Source organism: Bos indicus x Bos taurus, chromosome 3 (assembly GCF_003369695.1).
Source record: "Bos indicus x Bos taurus breed Angus x Brahman F1 hybrid chromosome 3, Bos_hybrid_MaternalHap_v2.0, whole genome shotgun sequence".
Classification (NCBI taxonomy): domain Eukaryota; kingdom Metazoa; phylum Chordata; class Mammalia; order Artiodactyla; family Bovidae; genus Bos; species Bos indicus x Bos taurus.
In genome coordinates, this window is record NC_040078.1 from 112,335,619 (window position 1) to 112,349,910 (window position 14,292).

Below are 14,292 nucleotides of genomic sequence, written 5' to 3' on the forward strand. Positions count from 1 at the left end.
TTTAAATTTTTGCCTACCTGGTGAATAGCATTTCACTTTTCTGTTGATGACGAGGGTAAGCGTTCTTTCTTATCATCGCTGACTGTGCATGCTTCCTGCTCTCTGAAATGTCTGTTCCCCATATAGTTTTCTTTCCCCAAGAAGAGAGGGAACAAACACGTTTAGACAAAATCTTTGTGATTTGTAATACATGCTATGAAAGAAACAGATAAGATAGCAAACAAAAGCATAGAGGATCTACTTTATATAGAATAATTGAGGGAAGCATGTCTTAAGAGGTGGTATTTGCGACAAGAACTAAAGAAAAGGAAGGAGCCAGACTTGCAAAGAGTAGAAATTGGGAATGGAGTAGGGGAAATAATGTTTGCCTTTTTATAGGCAAACCTTAGCCCTACATAAATTTCTTTTCATAGAAGAACCAAAAAGAAGAAAAGTACCTTAAGGAGACTTATGACAATATGCTACAGTAGTTTCAAAAGTGACAAAATAGGATTTGAATTGCAGAGAAAAATACCCTTAGAAACACACAGCTGGGAAATAGAAGCAAATTTTAGAAAACATCTACTTCTAGCATAATAGTCTAGGTAATGTGGACTCCAAATAAGAGTCATCTGGCTGAAAGATTAATAGAAGGGGAAATCATACCCCACCTGTTAGGAGACAATGAGAAGAACCCGGCATCGCTTCCTTGTAAAGATGCACGACCTGAATCTAATCATGAGGAATCCGACCTAAACTGAGGGTAATGTGATACAGGTTACATACTAGAAGGTAGCTGGTGTGTCATTTTCAAACGTGTAAAAGTCAAGGAAGGTCAAAGCAAGACTTTAGAACTGTTACGGTCTAAAGGAGACTAAGAAATATGACAACAAAATGCAATGCATGTTTCTGAACTGGATGTGTCAGCTATTAAGGACTTTATTGAGACAAGTGGTAGAAATTGAATGGAATGTAAGGATTAGATGGCAATGTATCAGTGTTAATTTCCTCCTTTGGTGCTTGTACTGTGACTGTGTGGGAGAATGTGCTTATTTATAGGAACTACACGCTGAAATATTCTGTGGTTGTGGGATATCATGTTGGTAACTCAACTTTCAATTGGTTCGTGGAGAAAGTTTTGTTACTATAATTCCAACTTCTCCTACACCTTTGTGATTGTTACAAATTAAAAGTTTTATTTATGAGGGGAGCCAGCTATAAAAAACAAAAGTTTTAAAGAAACGCAATTGCACACTTTAAATTGGCATATGAACCAGCAAAGAGCAGAATTGACGCTATAGAAAAACAATTCAGAGATGTGGAGGCCAAACTGGAAAAGCTCCTTATGAAGAGAAAAAGGGACAAGGACTTGAAAATGATAAAGGAGAAGATGGTAAATAAAGAGACCCAGTGGCCAAAGAACCAACATACTGATAAGAAGTATTTCTGAGGAGAAGAACCTGATGGATAGAATAGAAATAATAAAATAAAACTCTTCTGAGATTAAGGGGAAATCTGTGCATATAGGATAAAGAGTTCACTGTATACCAGGAGAAATCAAAACCAGCCTGGCAAGTTTTCCAATTTATAAGGGTGAAGGGCAGAAGAAAGCTACTGGAACCCAGGCTGAGAAAACGAACTACAAGAAGCCAAAATCAACAATTCTCAGATTACGTGAAAATTCCAGAAATTTTCGATTCCAGAAAATGAAGGAGGGATTTTTAGACTTGTTCAAGAAAAAAAAAATTGTTGGGAGCTTCACATATGCAGTAAGAGATAGTCATTTGCAGATATCCAAGAACTTAAAATGAGATATCGAAGAGCTTAAAATGAGTGTCAACCAAAGTCTCAGTTTGAATTGTTAACTCGAGGAAGTAGCTACCCAGCAAAGGATGAACAAATAACTCAATATAGAGATAACTATAAATAACTCTATAGAGAAACTGTATAAAAGAAAAGATAAAATGGGATGAATTGACTAATCACAGATTTAGCTCTAATAATAATTGAAAGTATAGATTCAAAACAATCCAAATACAATTCATTCTTAGAAGTTTAAAAGTAATCATTTCATATTAACAAATGCCCAGATATTTTTAGAAGAGAGAGGAACAATTAAATGTCTTCATCTTCCATGGTAGAGAAATCAATAGATATTATTCAATTATTGATTTTATAATTAGAAAAAGAAGGATTCCAAGTATATATTTTAGCCATCAATAAATTAAAACTCAACTACAGTACTTCCAAATTGCTAAAAGAAAAAAAATGAAGCAAAGCATAATTCACAGATAAAAAGAAGAAAACAAAGGCAGCTGTGTAGAAACAAAGCTATAGAAAACACAGAATAAGCACAAGTAAAACAAGTTCAACTATTATGACAAATACAAATTTATTAAAGCCCAACTCCCTATTAAAAACACAAAGACTCTTATATTAGGCTAAATATACTATAACTAGACTTTATAATAGGGTTTTCTGTACCAGGAATAAACTAAGACAATGTGACAGCTTTAAAATAAAAGCTGGGTGGTGATGTATTTTATAACCACAACAATAACAATCAAAGAAAAGGATTCAAAGCAAAAGCATTCAATAGAGAAAATGGATTCTTTCATAGTAAAGAATAATCTGTAATGATCCTTTAAAAATGATAATCCTATTGTGAAGGTTGCAGAGAGTGGCCCACTTAGTGGTGAGAAGTCTGAGAATACATACCAAAAGATGAACACAATGTGATTAGCCAGAGTCAAGACATTTTCAGGTATCTACACAGCTCATAATGCTCTCCTTAACTTCCCCACTCACGTGGGCATCTGTCGGCTGTATTTGTACATCATGACTCCCCTCCACATGCGTCCCCAACCCCAGGAACAGGAACTGAAACTAAAGATGGGCACCTGCCCTGATTCCAGCAGAGATAAATCAGATGCTCTCTCTCGGAAACTCGAGATTGAACCTGAGAGATTCTCTTTCTTCCTGGACTTGTCTCCTGAAGAGGGAAGGTATAAATCCAAGTGCAGTGGATTGCCTGTCTTCTATCGTCCATAGAGACTGAGAAATAGAGAAGTCCTACGTACAGAAGAACCACTGAGACAGACACATAGGAAAGTTTCCTGGATTCCTGGTGGCCCTACAGTTGCTTGTCCTCTGCCTTTATGAAGTCTGGGTACAAAGCCACCCTTGGGTTCACTTTTCTCTTGAGAAGCTTCTTCTACCCTCAGCTGATTTGTGTTACTTACACCCAGGGTTCCTAATTAACAATTATCTAGGACCCACCAATCCTAGTTCTGAGAATTGTGCAAAAATTTGTGTATAAAGATATTCCTTGAAGTGCTATTTGTAACAGGTAAATTAGAAACAATCCAAATGTGAAATAATAGGAGATTGGGTGTACAGATTGACACATACATGCAAATGGAGGAAAATACAGCCATTAAAAGTCATTCATGTGGAATACAATCACTGATTAAGGGAAATGTTTACTTTCTATTGTTTAATTTTTAAAAAGCATACGATTTTTGGGGCGGGGGGAAGGCTCAGATGATGGTGGGCTTCCCTGGTGGCTCGGGTGGTAAAGAATCTGCCTGCAATGCAGGAGACCTGCGTTTCGATTCCTGGGTCAGGAAGATCCCCTGGAGAAGGGAATGGCAACCCACTCCAGTATTCTTGCCTGGAGAATGCCATGGACAGAAGAGCCTGGCGGACTAGTTCATGGGGTTGCAAAGAATCAGACACAACTGAGCAACTGACACTTTCCTAACACTTTCAGATGATGATATAGCCAAAGGATGCAATGATTACGGATCCCTAACATGGATCATAGCCACCGCATCTTTGTGAGTTTCTTGAGAAAGAGATATATACAAGGAACAATGGCAAGGGAAGGCATTTTAGTATCAGCTGGGCTTGGACCCCAAATCCAAGTGCAGAGCCCAGAGTCATCAGGTAAACTGAACTGAACCATATGAACTACGTTTCTCCCTAAGCTAATTTGGCTTTAAAAGCTTCAGTGTGCATGCTCAGTTGCTCAGTCGTGTCCAGCTCTTTGTGACCCCCTGGACTGTATGTAGTCCAGCAGGCTCCTCTGTCCACGGAATTTTCCAGGCAAGAATACTGGAGTGGGTTGCCACTTCCTACTCCACAGGGTCTTCCCAACCCAGGGATCAAACCCAAGTCTCTTGGGTCTCCTGCACTGGCAAGCTGATTCTTTACCACTGAGCCACCTGGGAAACCCCAGGAAGTATCAGAGGTAAGGCCAATTCAGCCCAAGGAGGAATGTAGCAAGAGAGTCAATGGGAAAGAATTCAATGTGCAGTGAATGACCCATAGTGTCTACTGCTGGAGCTGAGGGCTCTGCCCACCTATTAGCATGTTAACATGTACTGGAGACTAAGCTGTTCAGTGCTTCACTCCCCAGGGGAACAAGGGGATGCAGACAAAAGGAAACAGAGAAGTTTTGAATGCACCCCTGCCCTTGAGTTCTGTAGTCATAACACGGCTGATCCAGAGTGTGTTTGTGGGGAGAGAAGAGTTTTCTGTAAGAGATCCAAAGTCATACACTAAAATGCTAGCAATAGTTATACCCAGGTAGTGGGACTTGGAGAATTATTGTTTTTAAGTATTCCACCAGCTTTCTGCATTGAGCAGAAATTTTTAATTTTAAAAAATTAATTTTTAAAATGTAATGGGAAATTGATCGTCTATCAAACTATAACCACAAACTATAAAATACCCAGGCTGTGCTTAGGCAGAGATTTCTTTGAACGATTTTTTTTTTTCTGGGAAAGTGAAATGTGTCTTAGAAAGTTTTAGAAGGTATGTTTTAAAGGTAAGCATGAGGCTGAGAATGTAAGGTATCAATTTTTTAAAAATTCTACAAAGGAAAACATTGAGAACTGGCTAAATAAAAATTGAATGCTTGTACACACCAGAAGAGTGCCATAAACAAATCAGGAGCAAATGATAAATTGGGAAATATGTTAATAGGCAAAGACCAACCTGAATATACATAGAGTTTTTCAAATTTGTAGGAAAAATAGAAGCAAAGGACATGAACAGAGAGTTAAAAATAAATATGCAAATAGTCCATTAATATTGCCTAACTAGTTGTCACGGAGAAGGCAACGGCACCCCACTCCAGTACTCTTGCCTGGAAAATCCCATGGACGGAGGAGCCTGGTGGGCTGCAGTCTATGGGGTCACTAAGAGTCAGGGACGACTGAGCGACTTCACTTTCACGTTTCACTTTCATGCATTGAAGAAGGAAATGGCAACCCACTCCAGTGTTCTTGCCTGGAGAATCCCAGGGACGGGGGAGCCTGGTGGGCTGCCGTCTGTGGGGTCGCACAGAGTCAGACACGACTGAAGTGACTTAGCAGCAGCAGCAGCAGTTGCTCCGAAGCACGTGGAATCTTCCCAGACCAGGGATCGAACCCGTGTCCCCTGCACTGGGACCACCAAAAATTGGTGACTGTTTCCTCTGCTGGCTCTAAGTTCTGTGAGGCAAGGACTGTCTGCTTACTTCTGCATTGGTGAATTGAATGTCAGAAGGCCCCGTGAGCATCTGGAACTCGTGTTTCACGTGCCTCGGGCTCTAAGTGACGTCATCCTAGAGTGATGTTCACCGTGAAGGGTACCCCACCACCTAGCACTGTCCCCAGCACTTTCTTGCCCTATCTTTCATATTTAGTCCGTATTTCTGCATAGGGTTTCAATCTCGAGCTGAAAAGTTTCCTCTGTGCCTTTAATGTTTATGGTGCAGTATAAATCCCGGGGACAGAAGAGCCTGATGGGCTACAGTCCATGGGGTCGCAAAGAGTCGAACATAGCTGAGTGACTGAGCATGCAAGTGTTGCCAGTGGTAAATTTCAAAAAAAAAGAGAGTACTATTTTTCGAAACAGCAAGAGTTGAAGTGTTTTCAGAGATAATAACAACAGTGGTGGCAACAGCAGCTGACTAACACTCAGTGCTCAACCATGTGCCAGGTAATGAAAGGCAGCCTAGTTACGAGCCCACATTGAACTTGGCCTCAGTGATACCCTCCACGCATAGGCCAGTCTCTGCCCAGAGGGAGATGCTTGTCGGTTTAGAAAATCCACTGAAGCCACAGCACTTGGCCCAAGGTCAAAAGAGAAATTAGCAATCGTGCTGGCCCTCACCTAGACCACACAGAGCATTTAGATGGTGACTAGTGGAAAGAACATGGGATATGAGAGCAGCCAAACCTGGATTCAAACCCTGCCTGTGCCACTTACTTCCTGTGTGACCCTAGAGAAGTAACTGAACCTTTCTCAATCTCAACTTGCTCATAAGTAAAGTGAGAACACCTCACAGGGGAATCTGCTATTGTGAAAATTCAAGGTGACAAAGCATGAAAGTGCCTGAGATACAGTTGTTGTTGTTCTGTCGCTAAGTCGTGTCCAGCTCTTTGGGACCCCATGGACTGCAGCACGCCAGGCTTCCCTGTCCTTCATTATCTCCCGGGGTTTGCTCAGGTTCATGTCCATTGAGTTGGTAACACTAGCTAACCACATCCTCTGCCACCCACTTCTTCTCTTGTTCTCAGTTTTTCCCAGCATCAGGGTCCTTTTCAATAAGTCAGCTCTTCATTAGGTGGCCAAAGTATTGGAGCTTCGGCATCAGTCCTTCCAGTGAATCTTCAGGGTTGATTTCCTTTAGGATTGACTGGTTTAATCTCCTTGCAGTCCAAGGGACTCTCAAGAGTCTTCTCCAGTATCACAATTCAAAAGCATTAATTCTTCGGCACTCAGCCTTCTTTATGGTTCAACGCTCACATCCGTACATGACTACTGGAAAGACTGTAGCTTTGACTATACAGATCTACAATATACTGACATACAGTAGCTTCTCTCCCCTCTCTTCAGCACTGGGCCCTGTCACCAACTTCTTATATCCTCTCTCCTTTATCATTAGTCTTGATATTTGGTTCCTGGTTTTTGCATCAAAAGCAAACAAACCAACAAAAAGATGGCAGCAGATAAGCAAGATAGTACTTGGCTGACTTTCTCCTGTGTGCAGATAAATACTCGTTAACATCTGCTGTGTGGATAGATGAGGAGTGAAAACATGAGGTGCTGAACTAGTGAATGACCACGTGTCCCAAGAGTGATGCTCTTACATCAACTTGTCTGCTCTTGTCTTTTCAGCTTATCCACTCACCAAATGCCCTCCTCCCACCATCCTCCCCAATGCTGAAGTTGTCACAGAGAATGAAGAATTCAACATAGGTAACATCTCCCATGCCAGCAAGGACTGGGCTGGGGAGGAGGGACGGGGTGGGGGGCAGTTCTGGCCAGTGGGGCTCAGCTCTCTCTCCTGTCCATGAAGAGGAACAATAGACTCAACGCAAACGGGTTGATATTCTGTCAACTGAGGTTCACTCAAAATACAGTCACTCTTTGTTTTAGCCATGCATAGCCAGAGGAGCTAGAAAAGAGATTTTCTTCCATGATTCAAGTCAGGATGTCTTTTGAAATAAGTCCATACAGGACACTATAAAAAGTTCCTGGATCGTGGACCATTCTTAGGCTCAACACAGCTGAGCTGCGAGAGGGGAGCTGTGGTCATCTGTGTCATTCGATTGGAGATGAGCTAATTGTTCACTCAACAGAACACACCCCGTCACTGATCATCTTGCCTGGAAGTGGGTTCAAGTGGTACTAAGGGGTGCCAGTCAGCCCTACCCAGTCTTCTCCAGGAAATCCCCATATTGGTCTCTCCTTGACAGGTGACATCGTACGCTACCGGTGCCTCCCTGGATTTACCTTAGTGGGGAATGAAATCCTGACCTGCAAACTTGGAACTTACCTGCAGTTTGAAGGGCCGCCCCCAATATGTGAAGGTAATTGCAGTGAACCATGCTTTAGAGTTTCTCCAAAACAGAGCCCCTGTTTTCCTTTCTCTGTATTCCCAGCCCCTGCCCGTGAAGTAAGAGGTCACTTGGCAAATGCTGGAATGAGTGAGTGAGTGTTCTAGGTAGGTTCTCTGCCCTGCTTCTAGATCCAGGGCTTTGAATTGGCCATAGAGGCCTCATTTATTTCTGTCCTTTTTGCTTTAAAAAAAAAAAAATCTTGGCCTTGTTGGAAGGTAGGTGGGATCTTAGTTCCCTGACAAGGGATTGAACCCACACCCCCTACATTGGAAGTGCAGAATCTTAATCAGGGAAATTCCTTCCTTTTTTCTAACTGACACTCCCTGGAAATGGAAGGAGGTCATGGGACCTCTGGTGGGAGTTGAGGCTCACACACCAACCTTGCCTTACTGGAGTACAGGTGTGTCCAAAACCCTGTGTGCTGAGCTAGGCAACCAAGAGACCGCAGTTGTCTTTATTCCAGTGGAGTGATGACTGAAGGTGGATGCGCTTCACCAAGTTACCCCAGCTAACACCCCAAAACAATACCTTCCGCTCACGAGGCATCTGACTTGGGGCAAGATACCTAACTGTCCTGTGCCTAATTGGTAAAATAAGGATAAGACTATTCGCTCAGTCGTGTCCGACTCTTTGCGACCCCTTGGACTGTAGCCCACCAGGCTCCTCCGTCCATGGGATTCTCCAGGCAAGAATACTGGAGTGGGTTGCCATTTCCTTCTCCAAAATAAGGATAATGATATTACTAATGTCATGGCCTTGTTATGAGGAATTACATGAGTCAGCAGTGTAAAGCACTTTGGAACTATGCCTGGCCCGTAGTCACTGTTCGGTGTGGCCTCTTATTAGAGTTTCTAGTTCTGCTGCTGCTTCTAGTGCTGTTGCTACCAACAGATATTTAGTAGCCTATGGAGAAGCAGGTCAGCTTCTCCTCCATCTCTAAGAAAACAAGAGTAGGGAGAATCTGTAATATGGATTGTTATCGAGGAAGAGAGGGACCACAAGCCCCAGAATCAGGCTGCTGATATACTGAGAAATTCAGGATCTATTTCAGTTGAGCTGACCCATCCACATACCAGATGACCAGCCCCCAGTTACAGTGAACTTTAGTCTTCATCGTTGATTAGCTCCAGCCCTAGTTTCTCATCATCTCTGGCTCTGTTTCTATGTCTACGTGGCTCCAGTCTTCCTGCTTTACTCTCCATTCTCAGCCTCATGCTTTCCTCTGGGACTCGGTGTCATGCTGGCTTCCCAAAGTATGACCCTTCATAGTCTTTTTTTGTAACAACAGCTTTATCAGGGTATAATTCATATGCATGCAGCCCATCCACTTTAAGTGTATGCATCAATGGTTTTTAGCACCTTCAGGGTTTTGCCACCATTGTCACAATCCATTTTAGAACATTTTAATCACCCCCCCCCCAAAAAAGAAGTCTTGCAGTCAGTTAACAGTCAGTTCCCATTTCTTTCCAGCCCCCTCAGATCCAGGCAATCACCAAACCAGTTTCTGTCTCTGAATTTGCCTATTCTAGGTTAATATAAATGGACTCCTACAATGTGTGGTCATTTGTGACTGCCTTCTTTCATGTAGTATAATGTTCTAAAAGTTCATTCATGTTGTAGCATGTATCAGCACTTCATTCCTTTTTTTTTGCCCAGTAATATTCCATTGTGGACTTCCTCCATGACTCAGTGGTAAAGAATCTGCCTGCAATGCAGGGGCCACAGGTTCAGTCCTTGGGTTGGGAAGATCCCCTGGAGGAGGGCATGACAACCCACTGTAGTATTCTTGTCTGGAAAATCCCACGGACAGAGGAGCTTGGTGGGCTACAATCCATAGGGTCGCAGAGTCGGACACGACTGAAGTGACTTAGCACGCACACATTCCATTGTATACATACCACATTTTGTTTATATACTCACTGATGATGGGTATTTGAGTTGTTTCCACTTGTAGCTATTATGAATAATGCTGCTATGAGCATTCATGTACAAGTTATGTGAAACATACGTTTTCGCTTCTCCTAGGTATGTATCTAGGAGTAGAATTGCTAAGTCATATGGTAATTGGTAACTCTATGTTTAAGCTTTTAAGGAACTGCCAGAGTATCCTCCATAGTGGCTGAACCATCTTCCATTCCCACCAGCATTGTATGAGGGTTTCAATCTTTCCATGTCCTCTCAGTTATTACCTGTCTTTTTAATTACAGCCATCCTAGTGAGTGTAGTGGGTACCTCATTATTGTTTTGATTTGCATATTCCGATGGCTAAGATTTCCAGCATTTTTTCATGTGCTTATTGTTCATTTGCACAAAGAAAAGTCTATTCGGATCCTTTGCCCATCTTTGATTGTTATTTATCTGTTTGATTATTGAGTTGTAGGAGTTTTTATATATATTCTAGATACAAGTCCTTTATCAGATGTGTGATTTTTTTTAAAAAATTTCCCATTTTGTGGGTTGTCTTTTTACTTTCTTGATGGTGTTCTTAGAAGCACAGAGGTTTTTAATTTTGATGATGTCCAATTTATGTATTTTTTCTTTTGGTGCTTGTACTTTTTGTGTCATATCTAAGACTATTGCCTAATCCAAGGTCAAGAAGATTTACGTCTGTGTTTTCCTCTGAGAGTTTATAGTTTTAGCTCTAACATTTAGGACTTTATCTGTTTTGAGTTCATTTTTATATATAGTGTGAGGTAGGAGTCCAACTTCGTGATTTTGTGTATAGATATCTAATTGTCCTGGCGTCACTTGCTGGAAAGACTGTTCTTTCCCCATTGAATTGTCTTGGCACCCTGTCAAAATCAATTGACTATGAATTGGGGTTTTAAGACAATTTTTATTGGAGTATAGTTGATCCACCATGCCAGGCTAGCCCCAGGGACACAGAAAAGTAAATTGAAAGGTTTATTTCCTGATCCTCAATTCTATTCTCTTGAATCTATCATTATGCAAGTACTCCACCATCTTGATTACTGTAGCTTGGTCATACGTTTTGAAATCAAAAAGTGTGAGTTCTCCAACTTTGTTCTTCATTTTCAAGATTATTTTGGATATTCTGAGTCTACTGAATTTCCTGAATTTTAGAATCAACTTGTCAATATCTACAAAGAAATGAACTGAGATTTTTATAGAGACTGAGTTGAATCCATGGGCCAGTCTGGGTCTCACTGCCATCTTAACTATATTATCTTCCAGTCCCTTAATAGAGATCATTTTCCATTCATAACCACTTCATTGTATAACTTTCTTTTATCTTTTGGCTTATTCTTCTCTTTTCTGCCTCAGATAATGCCTTTCCAATGAAGTCCTAGTCTTCTCTGACAAGGATAAGACATTTTTCTTGTTATCTTGAAGGCTTGCTATGGCAACATAGAAAATTTGGTGAAATTCAAACCTAAAAAATCTACAGTATAATTATAGAATATCAAGGATAAAGAGAAAGCATTATATTTAAATATATATTTATCTTTTCATGGATAAAAGCTAAATCAGACTCATAGCACTATTGAATCAAAAATAATACCTACCAAAAGATAAAATGCAGCAGAAAATATAATTGTAAACTGAAATTATAAACCCAGCTAAATTATCAGTTAAGAGTGAGAATGAATTAATGAAATCTTCAGATACACAAGGACTAAGTAGTTACTGCCCTACTAAAAGCATAATTAAAGGATACACTTCAGTACATTACTCAATAACAAGCAATCCCCACATCTCAGTGGTTTAACACAACAAAAGTTTATATCTTCTTCAAAAAATTTTCTGAAATCCAAATAACTCTATAGAGCTGCTAACTCCATGATCCAGGCTGCTTGACTCTTGTGCTGCTGTCTGAAATCTAGGCCCGCTCTTCCAACCTCCGTTGCAGCAAAGGAAGACAGAAATGGACATTCGCATAAGGGCTTTTCACTTCCTCAGCCCCAAAGTGACACTCATGGTTCTACTCACATCTCATTGGCCAGAAATAGGCACATGGATGGAAAGTGAAGTTTTTTATATGCTCAGGAAATAAAAGAAAATGTGATATTGGTAAACCCCAGAAATATCTACCACATTTAGCAACTATCTGTTTAATTATTGAGTGGTAGGATTTATCTATATATTCTAAATGCAAGTCCTGAATCAGATGTGTGATTTTCAAAAATTATTTCCCATTTTGTGGATTGTTTTTTCACTTTCTTAATGGGGTTCTTGAAGCACAGAAGTTTTTAATTTTGATGATGTCCAATTTATACATTTTTTTCTTTTGGTGTTCAGCAAGAAAATGAATACAGGTAGAATGATTCGGATATAAAAACTAACAATAAGCTAAGATATCAGTGTTTCTGCACGGACTGCTTGCTGCAGGTCATGCAGTCACAAAGAGTCAGACACGACTGAGCGACTGAACAGCAATAACAAGAAATCAGTAAAATACAGTAGTAGATATGTTTATGTAGACTGTAGAAAATAAAAAATCAGAAGACAACTGGACAAATAAATTACACTGGAGAACTTATTTAGAAGAAAGAAAAAATGAGTTAAGGACCCTTTCTTGCTGAGGAAAATCATAAATATTGATTAACCATGTACATTATTAAAAATATATACATTTAAATACAATGTTTAAACTTATACATAGTTTTCTTAAATTATGTATGCCACAGTATGCATACATTCTAAATCCATAATCGAAAATAATGAGAGTAAAGAAAATTTTATTAATACAATGCTTGCATCTCAGTCATTCAGTCATGTCCAACTTTTTGCAACCCTGTGGGCTATGGCCATCCAGGCTCCTCTGTCCATGGGATTATCCCAGGCAAATACCAGAGTGGGTTGCCATTTCCTCCTCCAGGGAACCTTCCTGACCCAGGTGTCGAACCTGTGACTCCTGTGGCTCCTGCATTGGTAGGCAGATTCTTTACCACTGAGCCACCTGGGAAGCCCTATGGTTAATCCAATAGGAAACATTAAAGGAGAAATTTTTTAAAAATCATGGTTAACAAAAATTGCAAAAAATAAGATAGCAAAACTAAGTGCAAATATATGTGCAACCATGATAAATACAATTGAATCAAACTGCTAATTAGAGATCAGAGATTTTTAGATTGGTAAAAATTTCAAAGTCTAGTTATAGGCTTTCCATGAACTTAGAATTGAATATCTTCATTTGCCTCTCTAGGGTATCATTCATCCCTGATCTGAAACAAAATATTTTTTAAAAAATAGATAGCAAGTACTGACCTCTAAAATCTGGTGTAGCAAAACGAATCTTAGACAAAATAGAATTTAAGGCAGAAAGCATTAAAGGGAATAAAGAGGAGTATTTCATGCTGATAACACAATTTATCAAGAATATGTAAGAGTCATAAATGTCTCGGTACCTAACAATAGTATTGAAATATATAAAGGAAAAATTCATAGAATTACAGGGAGAAAGAGACAAATTCACAATTATGGTGGTAGACTTCAACATCTCTGTCAATGACCAAGAATAAGCGATTAACATATTATTTGTATAATACGGTTATATTGATGAGTTTTTGTTGCAAAACACCATGCAAAAGTTTAGAGGCTTTAAAGAGTAATTATTTATTTGCTACAAAAGTTGCACTTTAAATATAAATACCAGATAGATATGAAATATGAAAGAAGAGAAAAAGATATGTCATAAAAATGGTAAACATAAGAAACATAAAGAAATTTCAAATAATACTGCAAGCAAGAAGTATTACTAAAAATAGAGATATTTCAAAATGACAAATAGGCTAATTTCATTAAAAGAGATATATAAGTATATATGCAGATGATAAAGCAAATTAAAAACACATGAAGGAAAAGCCAAGAGGAATGAATGTAAAAAATAAAGACAAACTGCAGAATAAGAGAAGATATTCAGAGTATGCATATTTTTAAAAAGGCCTTGAATGTAGACTACGTAAGGAACTTTTACAACTGAGTAATAAGACAATCCAATGAAAATATATGCAAGAGACTTGAACAGACACTTTGTAAAAGAAGATAATGAACGGCCAGTAAATATATGAAAAGATGCTCAACATCATTAGTCACAAGGAAAATGCAAATTAAACCATAATGAAATATTATTGTGCACCCACTAGAATAGCTTAAATTTAAGACTAACAGTATGAGGGTTAGAAAAAATGTGGAGCAGTTAGAATTTTCATATGTTGCTGGTTGAGATATAAAATCTTTCTGGTCACTTTAGAAAACGGATAGAAGTTTCTTCTGAAGATAAATGCATCTACCCCATCACCCAGCAATTCTACTCCTAGTTATTTACTGAAGAGAAGTGAAAACCCATATCCATAATAAGACTTTTATATTAATTTTGTAATAATCCAAAAATGGAAACAACCCCAATGTTCCTCAGTAGAATCAATAAGCAAATTGTCCCATGATTGCTAGAGAG

General features: G+C 39.4%; 1 protein-coding gene across 4 annotated transcripts in view; it reads left to right on the forward strand.

Moving 5' to 3' along the window:
* Positions 1 to 14,292, forward strand: part of CSMD2 (CUB and Sushi multiple domains 2) — a 689,612-nt gene that overhangs the window by 599,392 nt on the left and 75,928 nt on the right. For all 4 annotated transcript variants that reach the window (XM_027537925.1, XM_027537922.1, XM_027537923.1 and 1 more), the window contains 2 exons: positions 7,150 to 7,230; positions 7,731 to 7,844. In XM_027537925.1, coding sequence (XP_027393726.1) covers positions 7,150 to 7,230; positions 7,731 to 7,844 — 195 coding nt within the window. The remainder of the gene's footprint in view (positions 1 to 7,149; positions 7,231 to 7,730; positions 7,845 to 14,292) is intronic.